At 46.5% G+C, this 19448-nt stretch overlaps 1 protein-coding gene across 1 annotated transcript in view; it reads right to left on the bottom strand.

Moving 5' to 3' along the window:
* The window catches only part of fam171a2 (family with sequence similarity 171 member A2), a 286830-nt gene that overhangs the window by 18489 nt on the left and 248893 nt on the right, over positions 1-19448 (bottom strand). The window contains exon 6 of the mRNA XM_033035411.1: positions 3831-3947. Coding sequence (XP_032891302.1) covers positions 3831-3947 — 117 coding nt within the window. The remainder of the gene's footprint in view (positions 1-3830; positions 3948-19448) is intronic.

Below are 19448 nucleotides of genomic sequence, written 5' to 3'. Positions count from 1 at the left end.
ACTGGGAAGGGGTAGGATGGAGAGGGGGGGGGGGGAAAGCAAGGGTTACTTGAAGTTAGATAAGTCAATGTCCAAGAGAAATATGAGGTGCTGTTCCTCCAATTTGTGCCAGAAACCTGGCAGTTTGCTAACATTGCCTTGTCCTATGAGCCTTCTGGAGTGGATAATTCTTTATTCAGACACCATGTATATGGGCCGAATGGCCTGCCTCTGTGCCAGAAGTTTCAATCATTCCGTGGTTTCAAGTGACCACGTGGAACATTGAACAGAACAGCACGGGAACGCCCTGCATGTGATCCATGTAGCTACCTGAAAGCCTCTTCACTATAATACCTGCCTCATCTACCAGCCCTGGGAACCACTCTCCCTGTAAAAAGAACCTGCCCCAAACATCTCTTTTGAACTTTGTCCCGCTAACCGTAAAACTATGCCTTCCAGTCTTTGACATTTCCACCCTTGAGAAAAAAGCTCTGACTCTCTACCTTGTCTATACCAACATATCAGAATTATGCCTTGTGTGCACACTGCGTTAGCTGCTTCATATCAGCTCGGCTTTTAAATGTGCTTCATCCCTCAAAGTTATAAGATAAAGAGTAGGTAGACACCTATTCCTTCGCTCCATAGATGCTGCCTCGCCCGCTGAGTTTCTCCAGCATTTTTGTCTACCTTTGATTTTTCCAGCATCTGGAGCTGGAGTCGTTTTGTGCTTTTGTGAACAGTGCTAATTAATTTCAATGAGAAATAAAATGCAATGACTTGACCTTGTTGTAGTGAGGAGAAGTCCAAACAAGTGGAGTGTGCTCTGATGGTGCAACCACCTCTGCAGTATTTGTGCATGCATGCAGCCTGAGCTCGTCACAGGTCACTCATGCAGAGGCTGCACTTGTGTGGCCAGCCTCGATGATACTTAAAGCAGACTGTCCAGGGCATGTACCTCACAGGGGTCTGTCAACCTGTGGAATTCATTGTCACAGACGGCTGTGGAGGCAAAGAGGAGGGAGGGGGAAGAGAGGAGGGAGGGGAGAGGGGGGTGGGGGGAGAGGAAGGGGCAGAGAGGGAGAGGGAGGGGGGGACAGAGAGGGGGAGAGGTGGGGGGAAGGGAGGGGGAGAGGTGGGGGAAAGGGAGGGGGGAGGAAGGGAGGGGGTGAGAGGGGGAGGGGTGAGAGGGGGGTATGGATGGGAAGAGCGAAGGGGTGGGGGGGGGAAGAAGGCGGGAGGATAGGGGGGGGGGAGAGAAGGGAAGAAGGGGGGAGGAGAGGGGTACGGCCGGCCAGCAGCTGTCGGCCTCAGCGTGAGCCGCAGCCTCAGCCATTTCCAATTCCAGATCTGTTTTCTGGGGGGGGGGGGGAGGGAGTGTAAGGGCAGAGAGAGGGGCAGAGAGACAGAGAGAGAGACAGAGAGAGAGACAGAGAGACAGAGACAGAGACAGAGAGGGCAGAGACAGAGAAGACTGCTGGCGGGCGTGGGGAGGCTTCTTTTTGGCCCCGGTCACGGCCCTATCCCAAACCCAGGGATTGGCGCTCACTCCGGCCCAGGCTCTGCTCCAGTCCAGGCTCTGCTCCGGAGCCGAGCGAAGATGTGGACGGGCGTGGACCCCGAGCAAGGCCGCGGCAGGCGAGAGGCGGGCATCAGCAGCCGTTATGGTCGCTGGCCAGCAAGAGAGAGAGAGAGAGAGAGAGAGACGGAGAGAGACAGAGAGAGAGACAGAGAGAGAGACAGAGAGAGAGTCAGAGAGAGAGTCAGAGAGAGAGAGACAGAGAGGGCAGACAGAGAGAGGGCAGAGACAGAGAGACAGCTGCCGGGCGTGGGGAGGCTTATTTTTGGCGCCGGTCACGGCCCTATCCCAAACCCCGGCCCTATCCCAAACCCCGGCCCTATCCCAAACCCCGGGTTTGGCGCTCACTCCAGCTCCAGGCTATGCTCCAGCCCAGGCTATGCTGCAGCCCAGGCTCTGCTCCGGAGCTGAGCGAGGATGTGGACGGGCGTGGACCCCGAGCAAGGCCGCGGCGGGCGTGAGGTGGGCATCAGCAGCCGCTATGGTTGCTGGCCAGCAGGAGACGACAAAATGAGTGAGTGGGGGGGTGGGGGGTTGTAGGATTTTAATAAAAAATGGGTACATAAAAAGAAAAAAAGTTTTGAGGAGTGCAAAATTGAATGTAAAAGTGAATGATCTAGCGACATGGAAAAAATTACGGAGTTTAATGACGGAGTGCTGGCGTAGCAGGGAATCAAAGGCCGAATCTGACACCCACACACAGAAACACACACGCACAGAAACACACACACACACACACACACACACACACAGAAACACACACACACAGAAACACACACACACGCACACACGCACGCACGCACGCACGCACGCACGCACACACACACACACACACACGCACACACACACACACACACACACACACACACACACACACACACACACACACACACACACACACACACAGTTTTAATATAATAGAATTGGGCAGGTCCATGGATAGGTCTCGAGGGTTATAGGTCAAGTGCAGGCAGGTGTAGATGGAGCATTTTTGTCGGCGTGGACAAGTTGAGCCGAAGGGCCTGTTACTACACTGTATGACTCTATTAGCACAAGTCCCATTTGCTATTAAGTCCAAACATTGATAATGGTTATGTTAGAATATCCTTATTTAAGTTAGGCCCTTCACGTCAAGTCAAGAGAGTTTATTGTCATGTGTCCCAGATAGGACAATGACATTCTTGCTTGCTGCAGCACAACAGAATATTTTAGGCATAAATACAGATCAGATCAGTGTGACCATATACCATAGAATATATATATACACACATAAATACACAGATAAAGTGCAATAGGCTGTTATAGTTCATAGATTATTTGAAGTTGTGTTTAATAGCCTGATGGCTGTGGGGAAGCAGCTGTTCCTGAACCTGGATGTTGCAGATTTCAGGCTCCTGTACCTTCTACCTGATGGCAGCGGAGAGATGAGTGAGCGGCCAGGATGGTGTGGGTCCTTGATGATGCTGCCAGCCTTTTCGAGGCAGCGACTGCGATAGATCCCCTCAATGGTAGGAAGGTCAGAGCCGATGATGGACTGGGCAGTGTTTACAACTTTTTGCAGCCTTTTCTGCTCCTGGACGCTCAGGTTGCCGAACCAAGCCACGATGCAACCGGTCAGCATGCTCTCTACTGTGCACTTGTAGATGTTCGAGAGAGTCCTCCTTGACAAACCGACTCTCCGTAATCTTCTCAGGAAGTAGAGGAGCTGATGTGCTTTCTTTATGATTGCATCAGTGTTCTGGGACCAGGAGAGATCTTCAGAAATATGCATGTCCAGGAATATGAAGTTCTTGATCCTTTCCACCATCGACCATTGATATAAACGGGACTGTGGATCCCCATCCTACCCCTTCCGAAGTCCACAATCAGTTCCTTGGTTTTGCTGGTGTTGAGAGCCAGGTTATTGTGCTGGCACCATTTGGTTGCCGTACCAAGCCACGATGCAACCGGTCAGCGTGCTCTCTACTGTGCACCTGTAGAAGTTAGAGAGAGTCCTCCTTGACATACCGACTCTCCTTATGTCATCATTCCAATTCAAGGCTTTCCAGGGATAGAGGGCTGTTACAACATCTCCGTAGATGCAGTAGGTCCAGTGGTTCATTTTTTGGACACCTTACAAAACTTGACAATGCCCCAGTACCATATATTACAATATCACAATCAGATTCAATAGCAAGAACTGCTCAGAAACCAACGTCTGGGTTCAGATCTGCTCGTGGATACCAGTGGTTCCTTGGTTACTGAGGGTGGATTTGGACAAGGTTAGCTCACTTACCTTGGTTTAAGGGAAGCAGGGCTGCTGCCCAGTAACCCAGCTGTGGAGCGCGGTACACCCAGGTGAGCTGGCTCCCGTCCTTCATGATCATCCCGGTCCCACTCCTCACCCAAACCCCTGCAAAACAGGTCAACGAGGAGCCGTCATTCTCACTGCGCTCCAGAACAGTGATCAAACAAACAAAAGAGTCATAGAGTCATAGATTCATACAGTGTCGAAACAGGTCTTTGGCCCAACTTGCCCACACCGGCCAACATGTCCCAGATACACCTTTTATGTGAAAAAGTTACCCCTCAGATTCCTATTAAATCTTTTCCCCTTCACCTTGAACCTACGTGCTCTGGTCCTCAATTCACCTACTCTGTGCATCTCTCGATCTATTGCTCATTCCAACCTCATATCTCCTCATTCTACCATCCCCCTCCCACTCCCTGCCTCTTCCCTTACTCAGCTCTCCATGTAAGGAGCCGTCTGAGAAAGATGCTAAGTTGACTTTGGTCTACAGATAAAAGCTGCACGTTTAGAAAGAGAGAGTGCAATTGAAGAAAATGCATAAAAGGGCCTGTTTCCACACTGTTTTATTCTATGACTAACTAAACAACTACAAAGGTTTAAACACCATATTTAATTTACAGCGAACATGTGAATCTCAGTGGAGAAACAGGCCATTCAGCCCCACACAACTATACTGGTCTTTATGCTCCCCATGAGCTGCCTCCCACCTTAATTGATCACACCATGTCCTACACATCCTTCAATTTATTTTTCCACCTGCGGTACACTATCATCAGAATGCAACAATGACTAACAACAGAGGGCGGCACGGTGGCGCAGCGGTAGAGTTGCTGCCTTACAGCACTTACAGCGCCAGAGACCCAAGTTCTATCCCGACTACGGGTGCTGTCTGTACAGCGTTTGTACATTCTCTCTGTGACCACATGGGTTTTCTCTGAGATCTTCGGTTTCCTCCCACACTCCAAAGACGTACAGGTTTGTAGGTTAATTGGCTTGGTATTAATGTAAATTGTCCCTAGTGTGTGCAGGGTAGTGTTAATGTGCGGGGATCACTGGTCAGCGCGGACTTGGTGGGCTGACGAGCATGTTTCCAAGCTGTATCTCTAAACTAACCTAAACTAAACTAAACTCCCTGAGGGAAGAGGTTATGGCTTAATTTCTTATTGAAAATAATTGTCACCATTATACATTTAATGAACCTAGCTTACCACTCACTCATAAGCTAAAACATCTCTGTATTCACCTTATCAACCTCTTTCATAATTATCCAGATCTTCACCACATCCCCAATCAGCCCCCATTGTAAAAGAGAAGGATACTTCTGTTCAGACTTCCTTGGCCTTAGCCTCCCTTGTAAAATTCTTCTCCACTCTGTCGCATCTATAATATTTTTGTTGTAAAATGGCGATGCAATTCGCTACAAATGCCATCAAATCAAAGCTAATGCTCTTGTTGTAGTTATACTTCACGTAGCAGGATGCAGTGTGATGGCAGTAAGTGTAATGGCTATAATTGCTGGATATTGCAAACTATGTATAAAAAAGGTTTGAACTGATGAAAATGTTATTTGCCAAGGGTGTATACGTAAAAGGAATTTGCCTCGGTGCTTTGCTCGCAAAAAGATAAAAACACGATCTGCAGCAAATAAAACATTATAATTTGAACATGTGTAAATAAAGTGTATAAAGAGGCTACAGACTTTTGGTTGTTGAGTAGAGCTACTGCTCGTGGGAAGAAGCTGCTTTTATGTCTTGCTGTGGCGGCTTTGACAGTTCGGAGCCGCCTCCCAGAGGTAAGTGATTCAAAGGGTTTGTGGCCAGGGTGAGAGAGGTCAGAGTGGTCAGGTCAGGGATCCTATATTGTGAGAGGAAGAACAGCCAAGGTGCCAGAGCATAACAATGAGAGACCCTGTCATCCCATCTGTTTTCTTCTACATTATCTCCACTTTTCCACCCTATCCCACCCCAAATCCTTTGGTTCTCCGAGTGACTAAACATCACAATTGCCTGACTTGTGACTATCTCCTTTTTGTTTGGCAGTATTTTAGAATCAAGAATGGTTTGAAAGTTGCTGATTAGACATTGTATCATTTCTTTGATAATATTCCAATCAACCTGGTTGTGGCCCTGGCACTTTTCTTTTATCTGCATCTTCTCTGTAGGTGTAACATTATATTCCCTTTCTGCTCATGTATGGGATGTATGGTTATATATGGTTTGATATTCAAAACACAGTGTAATCTTCTAACCATCCAGCCATTATTATTGAAGGGAGTAGAAGAATTCAAAGGACAGCACAGTGGTGCAGCTGATAGAGCTGCTGCCTCAGCGCCAGAGACTCAGGATCGGCCCTGACCTCCGCTGCTGTCTGTGTGGAGTATACAACTTCTCCCTGTGATCACGTGGGTTTCCTCTGGGTGCCACAGTTTTCTCCCATGTCCCAAAGACGTGCAGGTTGGCAATTAATCAGCCTCTGCAAATTGCCTTAGTGTGTAGGGAGTGGTTGCGAAAGTGGGCTAGCATAGAACGGTTCTAGGTAAATTCCACCACGGTAAATTCCACCACGGTAAATTCCACCATAGGTAAATTCCACCACGGTATATTCCACCATGGTAAATTCCACCAGAGTAAATAAAAAAAAGGAACTCCCACCGCAAAATTTTTAATATAATATAATTTGGGATAAAGAAAGAAAAAGAATAAATTTTAGCTCACATTTTATTCTGACATTAGGATAAAAAATAACAGCGAGTACATTAAAAAAGCAGTTATGAAAAAAAAAGTTCAATTTATTTAAAGAAAATTCTCTTAAAAATTGCAGAGGGTTTTCATTTTGATAATTTTGAACTAGCTTCTTCAGTCGTGCATCAATAATTTGATAGGTCTTTTTTTTTGTTGTTGAGTCTCCACGCCGAATGTGTGCAATTTTTGTCTGGCTTAAACCTTCCTCAGCCTTAAGGGCAGTGCACAGTTTCCACAAATTTGGATGTGTGGATGTTATCGATGAGCGCAAAGCATTGTGGAACCCTTCTACGGAATTATTTGATCTTGGCAAGTCATTTAAAACGCGGTCGCGTACATTCCAGAGTTGAATAGGAAACTGTGGGGTTTCTCTTCGTCCCCTTACAATCCCAATGTATGTAGTCTGTTATCTCCATGCTTTTCGTATATATGATTCTCTTCATCGCAAAGCTTCATCGTTTGTTCTTCTCGGATGTGATAAATGTTGCAGCCATGGTCCGTGTATTCAGTTAAAGTGTGTATTAAACAGTTAAATTCAAAATTCAACAATCGAGTCACGTGGTGGTGGATTTTACCATGGTGGAATATACCGTGGTGGAATTTACCTATGGTGAAATTTACCGGGTGGAATTTACCTATGGTGAAATTTACCGGGTGGAATTTACCTATGGTGAAATTTACCGGGTGGAATTTACCTATGGTGAAATTTACCGGTTACCGTGGTGGAATTTACCGGTTACCGTGGTGGAATTTACCGGTCACCCATAGAACTAACGTGAACAGTGATCGATGGTAAGGAATTGATGGGCTGAAGGGCCTGCATCCATGCTGTATCTCTAAACTAAAAAATAAATAAATTGAGGACCTGCTAGCTTTGACCAAAACACACGCAGAAGGCAGAGCAGGGAAGAGAGTGGTAACTTGCCCAGTGAGCTGTAGTCAAGAGAGCAAGAAACATATAACAAACTGCTCAGGCACTCCAAATAAATTGTAGCAACAAACACATGCTGACAAAAAGTCATAAAGAAATCACAGAAGCATTAAAATTAATAGCATAGAGTTGGTCCATAAGAGCCATCCTGCCTAATCCCACTCGCTGCCTGGGGCCACAATATCACACTACCTTCACGAACCTTTCAGCAGTCTCACACAATCCTCCAAACTAAAACATTACTCACTCCTCTCTGCTCCTATAGTTAACTCACTTGCAGGCCCCCTGTTATCCAGCTCCCAGCTCAGGGACAAGAACTCCTTCAATCTTAACCCATACTCTCTTCTATTCCAAAGAAAGCATTAAAGTCCATCCAATCTCTTTCTATAAACCTCTCTCATCTGGCACCTTCCGTGTTAGAGCCCCTTGGTGACCCATCTCAATGGAGCTTAATTTCTACCATGTGCAAGTGCACAGTGAAATTATTTTTTCATATTTACACATGCAGATGCCGCCATGATTTGTTGCTATTTCCAAAGTCCAAAGTCCGGCCCGCCCGCTCGCTCGGTCTACTGGAGAGGCTCCCGATCCAGGCGAGCCCCAGGCTCCTGCTGGGCCTTCGATCAGATCAGCCCACAAACCAACGTCCCTCCCGGGTTCTGGGAGTCCAGAACCAGGGGCCACAGTTTAAGAATAAGGAGTAAGCCATTTAGAACGGAGACGAGGAAACACTTTTTCTCACAGAGAGTGGTGAATGTGGAATTCTCTGCCTCGGAGGGAGGTGGAGGCAGGTTCTCTGGATGCTTTCAAGAGAGAGCTAGATAGGGCTCTTAAAAATAGCGGAGTCAGAGAATATGGGGAGAAGGCAGGAACGGGGTACTGATTGGGGATGATCAGCCATGATCACATTGAATGGCGGTGCTGGCACGAAGGGCCGAATGGCCTACTCCTACACCTATTGTCTATTGTCCTCTCCTGGCCCAGTCATCGTTGTGTCCCTTGGGCACCTCCTGCAGCCGACCGTGAGGCCCTGTTTACACACTTCGTGCAGAGTGGTGGCTGAAGATGTGCTCAGTGCTCTAACTCTGACTTTAGTTTAGTTCAGCGATAGAGTATGGAAACAGGCCCTTCAGCCACCGAGTCTGCACCGACCAGCAATCACCCCGTACACTAGCACTATCCTACAAACTAGGGACAATTCACAATTTTTTTTACTGAAGCCAATTAATCTACGAACCTGTATGTCTGTAGAACGTGGGAGGAAACCGATTCTCCTGGAGAAAACCCACGCGGACACAGGGAGAACGTACAGACTCCGTACAGACACCACCCGTAGTCAGGATCGAACCCGGTCTCTGGCGCTGTAAGGCAGCAACTCTACCACTGCGCCACCGTGCCATCCCTTTTTATACTTTGTACTGTTCCAAGATAATGTTCCTGCTCCCATATTCTATTTTTGTTATTATACATATTAATTTGTTGATATAAATATTAATATATTTATTAATGGAAAGGATCCACGTCTTCTACCCTACCAACAGTACCATTCCCGGGACCCCTGGATCTCTAATCCAAGTGTCCACTGTTCCTGTCTAAAAAATCCTGTCAGATGATATTTCCTCGTTTTTATTACACGCCAGTGAAATCAATTCTTGATAATGAAGAACCGTTGCTTTCTCGTCACCAGTTACATTCTGCTTTTTATTACAACATTCCAGGAGCTCTGCCAAAGTTTTACAGATCACATTGCATGATTTATGTTCTCTCGTCTTGTTAATAAATCCCGATTTATTTTAAAAGACATCAAATTGATATAAACACATCAGAAAACTTCAGTGGGGTTGTGGAGGGAGCCAGGAAATCTTTGAAAAATTTAGATTTTAGTCCTGCACAACTGTATAAAAGTAAGTGATAGCAAATTCATGAGCGTTAGAAACTAGTTCACATCATCGCGCAAAATCAATGTCTAAACAGCTTTGTAGGCAAAGTGTGTTAATTTACATACGATTATATTTAACTGGAGGCTTCAGAACAGGCCTGAACTGTACAGATCAGCCATGATAGGAAGGATTAGCTCCTTTCTAGTGACAAATATAACTTGTTTTATGTTAAGGGCCTGTCCCACTTGGGCCGTCACTTACGCGACAGGCCGGTAGTGACGGTCGTGCTACGGTCCCGCGAGAGTCGCGCGCGATTTCATGCGTCCGCACAGCCGTCTGGAGCGCGTGACGTCATTTGAAGATGGATATAAAATGCAGGAGTAACTCAGCGGGAACGGCAGCACCTCTGGAGAGAAGCAATGGATGATGTTTCGTGTTGAGACTCTTCTTCAGTCTGAAAGAAGGGTCTTGACCCAAAACGTCACACATTGCTTCTCTCTAGAGATGCTGCCGGTCCCGCTGAGTTCCTCTTGCATTTTGTGTCTATCTTCAATTTTCTTGGCCCCGCTCTGGGAGTAGGAGTGGGGGCAGATCCTGATCCGCAACAGCCGTGAGCCCCAGGCTGAGTTCGGCGATCGTTTCCCTGCTTCTGCTGCTGTTGGAGGTGAGACATTGTGTCACGCCAGGGTCTTGGGCCTATCACACTTCGGCCGTCAGTTACACGACAGGCCGTTGGAGTGCGAAGATTTAGTACAGGACGAAGTCCACACTCGTCCACGCCACTCTATGTGCCCATCCCCGCACTACCCACACGCTAGCAGGTCGCGTAAATGGCACGCGAAAGACAGCCAAGCGGGACAGGAGTGGACCAGCAAGACAGACAGACCACCCAATGTCAGGATCAAACTTGGGTCTCTGGCGTGTGCGGCATGTTTGAGGGTGATTGGAGATTCAACCAGAAAGGGAGCCTAATTTTCCGACAGAAATCCATACAAAATTCCTTTATTCCAGTGGTCCCTGGTTTCCCCCACAATTCACGAGTTGTAGGAACCAAGTTAAGTCCACCCCACCTGGGCTGTTGGTAAAGAGCAAGAATGGGCTCCTGCTGTCTCACATCTGACTGATCCTCTCCCTAGTCCCTTCCCATTGCATTCTCCATATACCCCTCGATCTGTTAATGCCCTGAACTCTGCCCGACCTCTGCCAAAACCTCTGGTCAACCTCCCTCCAATTTCTCTTAGCCTCCCAATCTATCTCCAGACCCATCATCCAGACCCATTATCTCCAGACCCATTATCATGCTGGTCCACAACAGTCCTCGCACCCCTTCCACCACAATCTCACTTGCCACCAGCCTCCCAGCATGATGTCACAAACCCTACAATGCACTACTCTCACCCCTTCACCTCATCCCATGCGATCTTCACTTCTCACTCACCCACCAATGCAACCTGTTCCCCCTGGCCACTGCTGACGCTGCACCACACCACTCAACATATTGGCAGTCAGAGTTGTGCAGCACAGAAACAGGTCCATCAGTTGGCCCCTGTCCATGGCCACCGTCATTGCCCATCGATCCTAACCCAGCTTAATGTCATACCTTGCCATGCCTTGCTCATTCATGCACCTATCCACATGTTTCTGCCACCTCCTCCAGCAGCCCAATCCCGATGCCAGCTACAGTACTCCGTGTGAAAGATTTATCCCTCAGATCACCTATGAACCTCCTGCTCCCATCTTAAACCAATGCTGCCTGACTCTTCTGAAGAAGATTCTCGACCTGAAACGTCACCTATTCCTTCGTTTCGGAGATGCTGTCTGTCCCGCTGAGTTACTCCAGAATTTTCTATCTTCGGTTCAAACCAGCAAATGCAGTTCCTTCCTACACTTTCTCACTCTTAGTCTGATGAAGGGTCTCGACCCGAAACGTCACCTATTCCTTTTCTCCGGAGATGGTGCCTGACCCGCTGAGTTACTCCAGCTTTTTGTGTCTATCTTTCTTGCTTTAGAAGCTGTGACCATGAAAACCGACCTAGGCTCTCCAATATCTCCTCATAACTCAAGCCCTCCCATCCAGGCAACAATCTTGAACTCCTCTCCACCCTCTGTAACGTCATATTCTTCCTATAGTGAGGTATTCGGAACTGTACAGAAGTGAGGCCTCATCAACTGTGCAACTGTAACATGATGCCCCACCATACTTCCAAACACTCTTCCCACTCTGAAAATAGTCACAAAAATGTGGAGTAACTCAGTGGGACAGGCAGCATCTCTGGAGAGATGGAATGGGTGATGTTTCGGGTCGAGACCCTTCTTCTGACTGAGAGCCAGGGGAGAGGGAGACATCAAGTCAAGTCATGTTTATTCGTCACATACACATACGAGATGTGCAGTGAAATGAAAAGATAGACATAGAGATATGGAAGAGCAAGGTGTGAAAACACTTCCCACCCCACCTGATACACAAGGAGGTTAGTGGAGATTAAATAATTCCGGTGTCTTCAGTCTCCAAAAGACCTTTCAGAATAAGGAAACACACAAAAGGACTTGCAGAAGAGAAACTCTGCAAATGAATAATGCAGTCGATTAAACACAAGGAGACCATCCAGGGGTATGAATATTGATTTCTAAAACTTCAAGTCACCCCTGCACTCCCTCTCTCTCCATCCCTCCCCCACCCATGTCGCACCAGCTCCTCGTTCTCACCCAACAAACAGCTAGCAATGGCCTGTTTCCTTTATCATCATTACTGTTTTGCATATCTTTCATTCATTGTTCTATATCTCTCTACATCATCGTCTCTATCTCTCGTTTCCCTTTCCCGTGACTCCGTCTGAAGAAGGGTCTCGACCCGAAACGTCACCCATTCCTTCTCTCCAGAGATGCTGCCCATCCCGCTGAGTTATACCAGCTTTATGTGTCTATCTTCGGTTTAAACCAGCGTCTGCAGTTCCTTCTTACACATTCCTTATTTGGTTATCAGGAACAGTCTGTACTTGCTGACAATCTTACAACAAGCGGAAAAAGTGAAGACTTGTAGTGACGGTGCTTCTGCAGATGGCCATTGAAGAGATAATGAACAGCTGCTCAGAAGACAAAAATCAGCGACTTTGCAAATCAGTTATTCTCCTGAGTCACACTGCTACTAAATAATTCAAACTCCAACATCACTTTGTTTTTTAGTGAAATATTCACTTCACATCAAATTACTTAAAGGCTCAGCTAATTTAATTAAAACTCACTGTTTTATTAAAATGTAAATACATTGGTTTAACATTTGACGTGACTCTGTATCTCTTTGATGGTTCGTTTCTATTAATACACGTTAGTATTTGCATCTGAAAGGAACTGCAGATGCTGGTTTACCAAAAAAAAAAAAGACATAAAGTGCTGGAGTAACTTAGTGGGTCAGGCAGCATCTCTGAAGAACACGAATAGGCAACTTTTTGGGTTCCCTATTTAGTCTGGAGAAGTGTAGACCCAAAACATCAGCTAGCCATGTTCTCTGGAGATGCTGCCTGACATTATGTCACACATAGACACAAAATGCTGGAATAACTCAGTGGGTCAGGTGGCATCTCTGGAGAAACGGAATAGGTGACGTTTCGGGTTGAGATCCATCTTCAGACTGAGAGTCAGGGGAGAGGGAGACTAGAGGTATGAAAAGGGCAGGCACGTGCCGTGAGTAATTACTCACGGTAGGCAGTCAGTCAACGCATACTCCCGTGTCAGCGCGAGTAACCTCAATTGGTCCCTTGATCGCGCTGACACAGGAGTAAGCTCAACTGCCCGCACTGCCAGAGGTGAGCGGGCTCGCAGAAGGCGCTGAGGTGGCGGCTACTTCCTTCCCTGGCCACAATGCGGTGGCTCCGTGCTTGGAGCGTCGAGGCAGTGGTGAGTGAGTGAGTTTCTGACATGATCAGTGATCCCCGACCTCGTCCTTCTCAACGCTCCTGCCCTCCCCACAACTTTACCCCTGGCTAGACTCTCCACATGCTGTGAAAGGAACTCTCTCCCCCCCCAGTGGCGCTGTCCTTTTACAGCCGCTTCACATCAGCTGCTAGCAATGAGGGATAGACTTGGCTATTGTTCTTGATGTTGCTGTACTGATGGATAGCCAAGTCTATCTTTCTTGGCTAACAACCTAACCTTCGGCCTCCAAGACACAGGTACCTTTTAGTAGAAAATAGCGTCTTCATTGCTGGGAAATATGGTATTTAAAAACATTTAGCTCAAAGAAATCTACTTACTACATAATTTGTACACAAAATCCATTCTTCCCTCTTTGTTTCTTAAGATACTCTTAAGATAATGACAATCCATGTTTGAAAAACCCGCCAAGAAACTTGCGCTGCGCATGCGCAGTAGGCTGCTGCAGAACGCAGTCCTCGGTGCAAAGGCAGAATTTCAGCAGCCATTAAAGACCGTTGTCATTGACGGTTTGAAGCAGTGTCGACGGCGTGTGAGCTGCTCAGACCTTTGCATGTACTGTACTGTATTACATATACTGCGCATGAAAGGCACGGGAGAATTATGCCGACCAAAGAGATCGATCTCTTAGGTATGCATAATTCTCCCATGCCTTTACTATTTATATTTAATAATTACCATTTTATAATTTTAGTCAGTGCCTACCTTGCCCACCCTGACAGCATGTGCCTGGAAAAGGGACCAGGTGCATGATGCTGCTCTGGGCTACCCCAACACTTGTTTTGTTTAGTATTTGCATCTCAAGGTTTTGCTCTTGAACTCCTTTCCTGAATGTCATTATCTATCAAGCTATACAGCTATAAAACACATTGACTCAAGCACACAATAACTGCATATAGACCAACATTGAGCACATGTAGATATAGAGGTTCTGCTGTAATGTAGGCACGGTGGCGTAGCAATAGAGTTGCTGCCTTACAGCGCCAGGGCCTGTTTTTGATCCTGACTTCAGCTGCTATCTGTATGGAGTTTGTACGTTCTCCCCAACCACTAACACTATCCTACACACACTAGGGACAATTAACAATTTTAACCGAAGCCAAGTAACCTACTAACCTGTACATCTTTGGTGTGTGGGAAGAAACCGGAGCACCCAGAGAAAACCCACGCGGTCATAGGGAGAACGAGATTAATCCCCGGGATGGCGGGACTGTCATATGAGGAAAGATTGGAAAGACTGGGCTTGTATTCACTGGAATTTAGAAGGATGAGAGGATATCATAGAAATATATAACATTATAAAAGGACTGGACAAGCTAGATGCAGGAAAACTGCTCCCAATATTGGGGGAGTCCAGGACCAGGGGCCACAGTCTAAGAATAAAGGAGAGGCCATTTAAAACTGAGATGAGAAAAAACTTTTCACCCAGAGAGCTGTGAATTTGTGGAATTCTCTGCCACAGAAGGTAGTAGAGGCCAATTCACTGGATGCATTTAAAAGAGAGTTAGATAGAGCTCTAGGGACTAGCAGAATCAAGGGATTTGGGGAGAAGGCAGGCATGGGTTACTGATTGTGGATGATCAACCATGATCACAATGAATGGCGGTGCTGGCTCGAAGGGCCGAATGACCTCCTCCTGCACCTATTTTCTATGTTTCTGTGTAACAGGATTGTAGGTTAATTGACTTGGTATAATTGTAAGGTACAGGATACTGAGTTGTCTGATCAGCCATGATCATATTGAATGCCGGTGCAGGCTCGAAGGGCCGAATGGCCTACTCCTGCACCTATTTTCTATGTTTCTATGTTTCTAGTGGGTGTAGGATAGTGTTAATGTGCAGGGATCACTGGTCGGTGCAGACTCGGTGGGCAAAAGGGCCTGTTTCTGCGCTGTATCTCTAAACTAACCTAAACCTACAAAAAGAAGATCTCAGAGAAAACCCACGTGGTCACAGAGAGAACGTACAAACTCTGTACAGACAGCACCCATAGTCAGGATCAAACCTGGGTCTCTGGCGCTGTGAGTTTGCGGACAGCTGATGCATGGTGCAGCATCACCAGAGTTTAGAGGTGTGAAGCTGGGACAGAACAAGTCCAGACCTGGTCTAGCTATCCTGCCCTTGCATATGTGCAGGAAGGGACTGCAGATGCTGGTTTACGCCGAAGATAGACACAAAGTGCTGGAGTAACTCAGTGGCTCAGGCAGCATCTTTGAAGAAAAAGGGTGGGTGACGTTTTGGGTCATCAGACGTCTGAAGAAGGGTCCCGACCCAAAACGCCACCCATCACCGCTGTGCCAGGTTCTGGCATCAATCTCGGCCACCCTCCACTGGGGTAAGGCCCTTAATGAGAATACTTCCACATTTCCTCTTTCTTCCCAATGTAAATCTCAAAACATTTTATGGTACATTTAAACATTAGGTAAATAAAAATGACAGCAAACTCCCAGGTGTCAAACCGCCATGAAGGTGGTCCACAGAACGCTCTCCCAGGCAAGGTTATCGCTAACTGTACTGAGGGAGTGCTGCACTGTTGCAGATGCATATTTTTAGATAAGACGTTAACTTGTAATCCTGCCTGTTGCTCGAGGTGCCCACAAAAAGAAAACATCCCATGATGTTATTAAACAAGCAAATGGAAAGTTAATATTACCTGGGTTAAGATAAGCTTAGACAACAATGGGAATAAACCACTGTTCAACTAACAGTGAACGACATAAATCGGCATTGTAGTGCGTCATAACAACTCCCAATATGGTCACTGTGTAATCCAGCACACGTCTCCTCCCGCCAGGTCCTTTAGCAAGACCCATTCCTTTCTTCTTGCGGCTTTGTAGATTAACTGGCCACTGTAAATTGTCCATAGTCTGAAGAAGGGTCTCGACCCAAAATGTCACCTATTCCTTCTCTCCAGAGATGCTGCGTGTCCCGCTGAGTTACTCCAGCTTTTTGTGTCTATCTTCAGTTTAAACCAGCATCTGCAGTTCCTTTCTACATCGAGTGTGTAGGCTGGGAGTGAATACAAAAGTGGTATAACACAGAACGGGTGTGAACGGGTGATCGATGGTCAGCGTGGCCACGATGGTCCAAAGGGCCTGTTGTATCTCTGAAGGTTGAACTCTCAACATACGTGACTTCATCTCAATACATGCACTGCTCCCTCACTGTCGGGTGAGTGGAGTTACCACTGGATTGTTCCAATATCCCTCTCACACCGCCCTGTGAGGAGACCAGGATCCCGGCGACAACACAAGGTGGATGCGGCTGGTTTCCACCAGCGATGCCTGACAATAGCTGTGTGTGAAACGGACTGGCCTTGAACTCTGTTTCACCCGTGCCGCCCGGCCCTCTGGCAGCTTCAGAGCGCAGCACCAGAACTCACGGCTTTACTAAGTGGCACGTTAATTAACAATCTGTACAGCAATGGAGGAGCTGAGGAGAACAGCGCTGATCGAGTGAGCAGATGGAGGGCCCATTCTGCTGCTTTACAGAATGGATATTTTGGGTAGAAAGACACAAAAGGCTGGGGTTTTAACCAGCATCTGCAGTTCCTTCCTACATATTTTGGGTGAAATTCCCTAAGAATGTGAATGCATGTATGAGTGTGTGGGCATATATACATATATGTGTGTGTGTATGTGTGTGTGTGTGTGTGTGTGTGTGTGTGTGTGTGTGTGTGTGTGTGTGTGTGTGTGTGTGTGTGTGTGTGTGTGTGTGTGTGTATAAATATATATATGTATGTGCAGTATATCTATATTACTAAAAGTCTGATCTTGACCACTTCCTGTTGTTCTGTATATTGATTTTAGAAAAAACGTTGCCAATTACGATTGTGATTTTTGGCCATCTGACTCGGAGTCCCCCTCCGCTGCCCAGGACAAGAAGATTTTTCCCATCGATGAAAAACAAAAGAGTTATTAGTGTTTGAAAAATGTTGAGATTCTCTCTCCTGAAGGCCACACCCCTTCCAGAGGCAAGTGTTGAGTGCCTCAGTCAGTCTCTGCAAGATGGGGGAGCGAAAGGGTCACGTCTCTCAGTCTGAGCTGTGAATAACACTGAACACATGTCTACTAAACTGTGAATGGTTTTACTGACCTGTCAGTGTCCTTAATGTGGTTTGAAAATATAGTTTGGAAAAGCTAAAGCTGTGTTGCCTTTGATTTGGAAATGCTAAAGCTGTGCTGCATTTGGTTTGGAAATGCGAAAGCTGTGTTGCCTTTGATTTGGAAATGCTAAAGCTATGTTGCCTTTGGTTTGGAAATGCTAAAGCTGTGTTGTCTTTAGTTTGGAAATGCTAAAGCTGTGTTGCCTTTGGTTCGGAAATGCTAAAGCTGTGTTGCCAAATTAAAGTTGCCTTCCCTAATTAAAATTGCCTTGCCTAATTAAAGTTGCCTTGCCTTCTATATAATTAAAAATCTAATCTTGACTACTTCCTGTTTGCGCTTTATATTGATTTTAGAAAAACGCTACTAGCGTTTTGGCCATCTCACTCAGAAGCGGCCTCCGCTCATCAGCTTCCGAGGATTTATCCCATCGATGAAAAATATCAGAGTTATTAGTGTTTAAAAAATGTTGAGATTCTCTCTCCTGTCAATCATGCCATGAAGGCCACACCCCTTCTGGTGGGAGGGACTATAAAACCCGGAAGTGTAGGCGTGGCAGTCTCTGCAAGATGGAGGAGGGAGAGGTCAAGCTATGAGAATGCAGGGTGACTTGGACAGGTTGGGAAGATGCATGGTAGATGAAGTTTAATGCGGATAAATGTGAGGTTAACTACTTTGGTGGAATTGGTGAAGAGGTGGAATATTGCGTTGGGGACCAGCCCTCCCGTGTGATGCTGGGACCCAACGGGTCCCACTTAGTCTAGTATATATTATACTTTGTGCGAATATATATATATTTTATTACTTTTTTTCATATACAATTTTTCATTTATTATATTGTTTACAGAGTACTATGTTTACATATTCTCGTTAGTTTAATTTAGTTTAGTGATACAGCGTGGAAACAGGCCCTTCGGCCCACTGATTCCGCGCCGGCCAGAGATCCCCGCACATTCACACTGTCCTACAATTTATAATTTTACCAAGTCAATTAGCCTACAAACCTGTACGTCTTTGTGGAGTGTGGGAGGAAACCGGAGCACCTGGAGAAAACCCACCAGGTTACAGGGAAAACGTACGAACTCAAGACAGACAACATCTGTAGTCAGGATTGAACCCAGGTCTCTGGAGCTGTAAGGCAGCAACTCTACCACTACGCCACCACCTGTTGTGTACCAGGGCCAGCCATCTTTACAAAACAAATAACTATAAAGTATGTAGATAGGAACTGCAGATGCTAGTTTATACTGAAGATAGACGCAAAGTGCTGGAATAACTCAGTAGGTCAATCAGCAATGTCTGGTGACATTTAGTTTCGGGACCCTTCTGCAGACTGGATGTTTCGGGTCGAGACCTTTCTTCAAACTGGCCAGTCTGAAGAAGGGTCTCGACCCGAAATGTTACCCATCTTTTTCTCCAGAGTTGCTGCGTTACTCCAGCATTTTGTGTCCATCTTCAATAGCTGTAAACTGGTCATGATCCAGTTATATGCTAGGTAGACAAAAGTGCTGAAAAAACTCAGCAGGTGCAGCAGCATCTATGGAGCGAAGGAAATAGGCAACATTTCGGGCCAAAACCCTTCTTCAGACTTTCGGCCCGAAACGTTGCCTATTTCCTTCGCTCCATAGATGCTGCTGCACCCGCTGAGTTTCTCCAGCACCTTTGTCTGCCTTCGATTTTTCAGCATCTTCAGTTCCTTCTTCAGCATCAGTTATATGCAAAGCACACACACACATTCCCAGATAGACACTGACACAGGAATCAACCAGAGAGATTGATGTTTGTCTGAGATCAACAGCAGGCCCAACTGACACTCACTCATTCCACACGCAGCCCATCTAATCTGGCCATACCTCTCCAGTACACACCACTGAGCGGTCGGTGAAAGCTATTGCTTTGCTCTTTATTTCTCACCCATAAATTGCCATCTAATTTAAGAATCTCTCAACCTCCTCATCCAGCACAATTCAGTCTGTGACAACATGCATACTGTCCTGGTCTTGAACCTGGCCCCTTTAC

The sequence above is a fragment of the Amblyraja radiata genome, chromosome 16, assembly GCF_010909765.2.
Source record: "Amblyraja radiata isolate CabotCenter1 chromosome 16, sAmbRad1.1.pri, whole genome shotgun sequence".
In the NCBI taxonomy this organism is placed as follows: Eukaryota; Metazoa; Chordata; class Chondrichthyes; order Rajiformes; family Rajidae; genus Amblyraja; species Amblyraja radiata.
Note: the sequence above shows the minus strand (reverse complement) of the source record. Positions and strands in the feature narration are given on the sequence as shown.